We start from the raw sequence: 7,315 nt of genomic DNA, 5'->3' as shown, positions 1-7,315 counted from the left end.
TAGGCTTGAGCAACGCATCTCTGATGTTATTGGAAAATGTTAATCATTCGGTCTCCATCTTAATTATACCTTTTTTTTAACAAATTCCATTAGATGCGTTTGTCAAGAACCTGGAACTTATCTCCAACAATCTTAAGAATCTCATTTTTGTCATGAAATAAACTGCAAAAAACACTGAGAAGTATTTGAATAAATATGCGGTATATATATGCACTTGTCATTAACTAAAACAACAGCAAAACTGATACAAAAAATAAAATAAATAGAAGTACATATAAAAGACAATCTTACTATATAGTACATACGATCCAATCCTTTCCTTAGTTATTATTTATCGTACGGTGTTCTTGAGTCGTGATCATGTTTCTCCTAGTGCTCATTCTACTTGTTCTCCCGAACCCTGGATCTTGTGATATCAATTTCTCCTTCGCTTCTTTTGATTCAAATAGTTGTGATCCTGATGGTGATTTTATCTGTATGGGATCAGTTAGTTCAATAAACGGGAGTTTGGTTATTACTCAACCGAAAGACAATCAACATGCGAATGTAAACAAATCATCAGCTAATTTGATCGGACGGGTTTTGTACAAAACTCCTGTCATTGCGTGGCCTGCAAGCTTCTCCACTACTTTCACAATCAGGATTGTTGTTGATCCCGATTCTGCTTTGTATGGTGACGGAATGGCTTTTGTCATTGCTCAGGACAACCAACCTTCGCCTTCACAAAGCTACGGATCTTATCTCGGGATCCTTGCTCCTTCGACAAAACGTGAGTGTGATTCTATCGTTTTTGTTATTGTGTCCTAAATTTGCTGGACAAAAGTCCACCCTTTCCCATTAAGTGTTATTTTAAATTGTGGAACATATTATTAGTGACGTATGGTATAGTTCTTTTCTAATTTTTATCAAGTTATCAATCATTCGATTAGTGACAACCAAGAGAAACAATGTTTCAGGTGGAGCACTTCGCCAACTTGCGGTAGAGTTAGACACGTATCAAAACGAGTATGTCAGCGACCCAGATGGGAACCACATAGCTATTGACACTGTTAGCATACAGGACCCAGTTGTCGTAAAAAGTCTTGAAAAAACCGGAATTGATCTAAAGAGTGGAAGAGACATCACGGTTGAAATTAAATACGATGGTTGGGAGAAAATATTACAAATTCAAGTAGCATTCACCGGAGAACCCCTTGTTGATTTCATTAACCAACGCATCATTATGAAAAGAACTGTTCCAAAGCAAGTGTATATCGGATTCACAGGTGCAACCGGTGGTGCACAAGAATCACATCGTGTCGTTAACTGGAATTTCACATCATCCGAACTGCCTGAAAAATCACTAAAAACAGCTATGGGACTATGCAAACGGGAGATCCTGTTGGTGATTGTTCTTCCTGTTCTATTTGGGCTTTTGATTTTGACAGCGGGTATGATTCCGTTTGCTGTCAGAGCTTTTAGGAAGAACAAAGAGAGGAAACAAAGACACATGGAAATTGAAAATCTGTCGCAAAATGCAGCAAATGCTCCCAATGTGTTCAAATATAGAACACTTTCAAAGGCAACAAAAAACTTCAGTAAAAGCAACTTATTAGGGATAGGTGGTTTTGGAAGCGTGTACAAAGGTCAATTATCCGATCCTACTAAAACAATAGCCGTTAAGAAAGTTTCCGCGACATCAAATCAAGGTTTGTTTTGGCAACATAATATTATTTAAATCATTACCATGTTGTCCCAATAGATTATACTTTAAAAAAACTAGGTAAATTAATTACTACTAAACATTACTTATGTAGTTTAATTGATTAAATAACCAAATACATGAATTATTAGGTGAGAAGGAGTATTTGGCCGAGATATGCACAATTGGGCGACTAAAGCATAAGAACTTGCTATCACTAGAAGGATGGTGTCACGATCATGGTCAACTCCTCCTTGTTTACACTTATATGCCCAATGGTAGCCTTGATAAGTACATTGGGAAAACATTCTTGGATTGGGAACAACGATACAAGATTTTGATGGGTCTTGCATCAGTACTAGTCTACCTTCATGAAGAATGTGGAAACCCTGTGGTTCATCGTGATGTAAAACCGAACAATGTGATGTTAGATTCCGAATTTAATGCTTATTTAGGGGATTTTGGGCTTGCTAGATTGGTTCGTAGCGACACATCGGTTATGACAATGGTTGCAGGGACAATTGGGTACCTTGCACCGGAGGTAACATACACTGGTAGGGCTACACCGGAGTCTGATGTCTATAGCTTTGGGATGGTTGTGATTGAAGTTGTGTGTGGGAAAAGATCACAATGGATGATGGATGAGAACAGTCTTGTTGATTATGTATGGGAATTGTATGAAAAGGGTGAGATTTTGAACTGTGTTGATCGGACACTTGCCGGAAAATACAACTCCGATGAAGTGAGGAGGACTTTGATGGTCGGACTTGCTTGTTTGCATCCGGGGTCTAAGTTCCGGCCAACTATGAGGAAAGTTGTTCAAGTGTTTATGAACCCTGAAGAGCCGTTAATGAGCGTGCCACTTTCCAGGCCAATGGTTGTTAGTTTGTCTTTTAGTTCATCGACAACAAATTCTACCGGTGTTGCAGATAGTGGTGGATCAATGCAATCTTTTCCGGAAGAGATGACGATTACTAGAAATGCATCGTGTTCAGATGAATGAATTATGTAAAACGTCATGTAAAGATTAACATTTTAATATTCATTATTAAAGCGTAATTCTTTTAGATGTTACGACTTTTTAAAATCATAATAATTTTGTATATAAGACCAATATATATCATTAATCTAAAAAAGTAGTTTTGGCCCCTACCAAAATAATTGAGGGTTAGATATATAGTGTAATGAAAATGAACCCATAACAAAATAATTGAGGGTTTAAGTGCCATACAAATGTATATATTTGGAAGTCGGATTAACGAGGGAGTCCGGTGGATTTTGATGTCTGTGAGAAAAAATTAAATTGGCCCCTATTAGTATAAGTAAAAAATCGTTAATAATATGATAAGTCGATTAACGTTTTAAAAACGATTAAGAAATTTACATATGTTATAAGAAACTTATTTATATATAAATAAAGTTTAAGAGTTAATTAATATTAAAAAACATGTCTTACATCTAAACTAGATGCATGTCATCCGTGTCATTGTCGTGGGTTTAAATGGTCAGGAGTTTAAAGCAAAAAGTTTTTTTTTTGATACATTGAATCGAAATATAGTACAGTGATGGAGGAAAAAAATTTACACGTTACAAATGAGTTTAACAAATGAGTTTTATGTGAACGTTGGAACTCAGTGTACAATGGAAAGAACACTTTTTTTTTTTGGTTTGATGCGATATTTTAGAATTAAAATAGTTTTTTTTAAAACTAAAATAAGTAGAAATTTGAATTTCAAACATTAGATATAAATTTGAGAGAAATATACATCAATAAAATGTATAAACCCTCATGTCATCTACAAAATAATAAATATTGGTTATAGAGTTATTGATTAATAAAACTTAGGAGTGTCAACAAAGATCATGCGCTCTAGGAGCTATAGATACAAGGTTAAATTCGTAAAATCTGCAAAATATAATATGAAATATATACTTTATTTGATACATATTGCAAAAAAAATAAAAATAAGTATACTGCTGTTAAGGGTAAAAAACTGTAAGTATGTTGATGATAAGAGTGTTATTATAGCTAGCACTACAAGAAAAGTCTCTTTTAGTGACCAATTTTTAGTGACGACCTAAAATTTGGTCACTGATAACATCATTTAGTCACCATATATTTAGTCGTCACTAAATTTTGGTAATACTACAAATTTAGTGACCACTATCATGATGGTCGTCACTCACCCGTCACTAAAATGTAGAATAAAGTTTAAATAATTACGTGCGTACGTCATAGCAAGTATTAGTTACCAAACAGAGTGGTCATTATATTGGAGGCTTAGTGACAACAAATAATGGTCCCTGGGTTGGAGGGTTAATGATGAAAAATTGTAGCATTAGAGACTTAGTGACCAAAAATAATGGTCACTGAATTGGAGACGGAGTGACCAAAAATAGTGGTCACCGAATTAAACTTAGTGACCAAACATAGTAGTCACTAGCTATTTATATATTTTATGAGTTGAAAAAAAAAATAACCAATAACTGATTAAAAAATTGCAATAGTGATTTTTACCTATTTGATGTTAGGGTAATTTCATAATTTGGTATAAAGGGGTTTGGAGTAATAACAATCCCAACAAGGGTCTTAGTGGAAAAGATTAAAAGATGAAGGGGTGACAACATAAGTATGATAAGTTGAGGGTTAAATTCTAATAAAATAAACGCAAAATGTGGTTATCATCTCCATTAATTACATATCTACGCTACGCATACATCCTCTCGCTTTCCTTTGTTCATAATCTGCATCGACCACCGCCACCATCGTAACCTCGCATTCCGTCTTCCGTCGGCGCTACTACCACATTGAAGATCACCTCTCTCTCCTTCGTTCACTTCAGTACCGCGCTCTAAAGTTTGAAGCCCTAGTTTTCGCAATTGAAACTTCAATTAGGTAATCACTTCCCCAAAACTTGATTAAGGTGCGATTAGGGCTCAAGAAACCTCAATTGGAGCTTAATTCCTTGCATTTGATGTTGTGTTCATCGTTACTAAAGGTCGAAAGGTAATGTTATCCTTTCCTCAATCTCTCTTCTCTTCTTCATCATTGATTGCTTAGGGACAACATCCTCCTCTACCTACTTTTCAGGCTCTCGACTCCATTCTAATTCCTATTCACAATCACGCACTTACACAAGCACGTATGAACACACCCAATAAAAAACACATAGAAATACGTAATCACTTATGAAAGGAGTCAATTTTTCTTTTAAGTTATTGTACGTTTCCAATTGAGGGATGTTGTGGTGTTTGTTCCCGCTGTTTAGTTTTGAGGTTTTATGATCGTTTTTTTGTTGTGTGTCTCTGAGGAATGTTGGAATTTTTTGTGATGTTCTGTTATTTGTCTTCCGAATTCTGGAAATTGTGTTGATTTGATAGACATTTTTTTTTTTGATTTTCTCTATATTTTCGATGTAGGTTATTTTAGGCATTTGACTAATGATGAAAAAAATCTTTTTTCAGAAAACTTATTAGAATAATACGTTCATACATTTCTCATGTCTGATGGGTAAAATTTATTTGAGTATTTGAGTGAAGATAGCAGAATTATGTTACATTTGATGATCACACATTGATGGAAAACAAAAGAAACTTTAAAGCAATCTCTTTAATCCTGATTTTAATGTATATATACACATACATACAAGTCTATGTTGATGTATATTACATACATCTAATATACAAGAACAAAAATGTTTTTATGTCAGTTGCTTTTGGTATATCCTATCTATATTTTTTTTGTGAAAGCCCTAACTAATTGTGTTTCTCATTCTACCATTTATCCTTTTGCATATATGTATATCATATTAATCATCAGTAAAAGGACTAATGATATACAAATTCACAATTGCATACATAAAGAGAAGCTATTTCATAATCTTTTCCAGTCATGCCTGAGTGGTTTTCTATCATGTTTAACTTTATAATCTTTCTGTTTTATAGTGGTATTAAATAAAGTAAAATCACATAGTTTATTGGATATAATTGTAAACTACAGGCTACCATTGGTATTGATTTCTTGTCAAAAACAATGTACCTTGAAGATAGAACAGTTCGATTACAGCTTCGGTAAGTTTTCTTGTTTGTTACTTATGGTTTTCTTTATTAAGTCAAAAAGAATATATAATATTATATAGAAAGAGATTACTGGATTAATAAATACAAAAGTAGTTGATGTGGATTTTGGTGTTAACATTTCAGGGATACTGCTGGACAGGAGAGATTTAGGAGTCTAATTCCAAGTTATATACGAGATTCATCAATTGCAGTCATTGTCTATGACGTTGCTAGTGAGTAATTTCTTTTTAAAAGAAAAAAAATTGTCCATTTTTTGTTTTATGTTTTGCATATATATATATATATATATATATATATATATATATATATATATATATATATTCAGATCGACAATCATTCTTGAACACTACAAAATGGATAGAAGAAGTACGTACTGAACGACGCACTGATGTCATCATAATCTTTGTTGGCAACAAAATAGATCTTGTTGACAAAAGGTAAATCAGATTTAATTAATCATCTTATTTTTATTTTGTGTGTCCTGTTTGTTGATTTATTATTATTATTACTATGTAGGCAAGTTTCAATTGAAGAAGGAGATGGCAAAGCTCGTGAATTTGGAGTTATGTTTATAGAAACAAGTGCAAAAGCTGGATTCAACATTATTGTTTAATTAAAATCCCTTTCTCTTTCTCCATCCCTTTCTTTATATGTATGGTGTTTATTTTTTACTTAATGCAGAAAGAGGAAAATGTATGTCTGACTTTTGGTCTTATTGTGTAGCCCTTATTCCGGAAGATTGCTGCTGCTTTACCAGGAATGGATACAATGTCATCCATAAAACAAGAAGATATGGTTGATGTCAATTTGAAGTCTTCTGGTAATGCTTCTCATTCAGACCAAGGTAGAGGGTGTGCATGTTAGAAAGACAATTTTTTTTCACAATTTTCATTTGAGTAATGCTTTATCAATATGCATCTTCTATAGGTATTTAAACAGTATAAAAGCAAGTGATTTTTTCACAAATGCATTTTTTTTTACAATTTTAGTCTTTGTCTTGGAAATATATTTCAAAATGATTCTAGGTGTGTGATATTTTCTTCATATCACTTATAAAACTTAGCTTCATAATCATACCATGTTTACAAAATATGAATCAATCTTAATCTTTTACACAGTGATGCTGATGGGGTCGCTAGTTTGTGTTGATGGTACCATTTGAAAATGATGTTGTTTCTACACTCGAGGTTAGTTTGTTTTTTACACAGTGAAACATGTTTTTAATGCATTTAGCTCATGAACTTTTAGGTTAAATACAAGGATGTAAGGAGAATCGATCAACTTCCAATTCCTATTATAATATTTAAATAAAGGATGTGTACCTTCCACCATGGGTAATTAGTTTTAATTAAGTTGAATGGAGATATCATATATACAGGTTGTAGCTGCTATGTGCTCAATAGTCCCTTATGTTAGCATAGTAGTCATGAAATACACCAGTTCTAGTAATGTTTTGTAAAAAAAATATGAGCAAGTTTCAAGATCATGGAACCACATTTATTGGAAGCTAATATGAGGTTAGATTGGATTGTATTGGATTCAGTTATTGTAATT

The 7,315-nt window shown here is 33.3% G+C and overlaps 2 protein-coding genes across 2 annotated transcripts; both read left to right on the top strand.

The window, feature by feature from the left end:
- Nucleotides 1-360: 360 nt before the first annotated feature.
- LOC145049587 (putative L-type lectin-domain containing receptor kinase S.5) lies at nt 361-2,684 on the top strand. Its single transcript, XM_078997974.1, has 3 exons — nt 361-769; nt 957-1,688; nt 1,834-2,684. Exons 1-3 carry the CDS (start codon nt 361-363, stop codon nt 2,682-2,684), a joined length of 1,992 nt encoding a protein of 663 aa, XP_078854100.1.
- A 2,692-nt stretch (nt 2,685-5,376) lies between these two features.
- LOC145049586 (ras-related protein RABH1e-like) lies at nt 5,377-6,625 on the top strand. Its single transcript, XM_078997972.1, has 6 exons — nt 5,377-5,400; nt 5,682-5,752; nt 5,885-5,973; nt 6,087-6,198; nt 6,278-6,368; nt 6,485-6,625. Exons 1-6 carry the CDS (start codon nt 5,377-5,379, stop codon nt 6,623-6,625), a joined length of 528 nt encoding a protein of 175 aa, XP_078854098.1.
- The last annotated feature ends 690 nt before the right edge of the window (nt 6,626-7,315 follow it).

This window comes from Lactuca serriola, chromosome 5 (assembly GCF_051521515.1).
Source record: "Lactuca serriola cultivar US96UC23 chromosome 5, Lser_US96UC23_V15, whole genome shotgun sequence".
Classification (NCBI taxonomy): domain Eukaryota; kingdom Viridiplantae; phylum Streptophyta; class Magnoliopsida; order Asterales; family Asteraceae; genus Lactuca; species Lactuca serriola.
The sequence above is the reverse complement of the archived record's forward strand: the minus strand, read 5'-3'. Positions and strand labels throughout refer to the sequence as shown.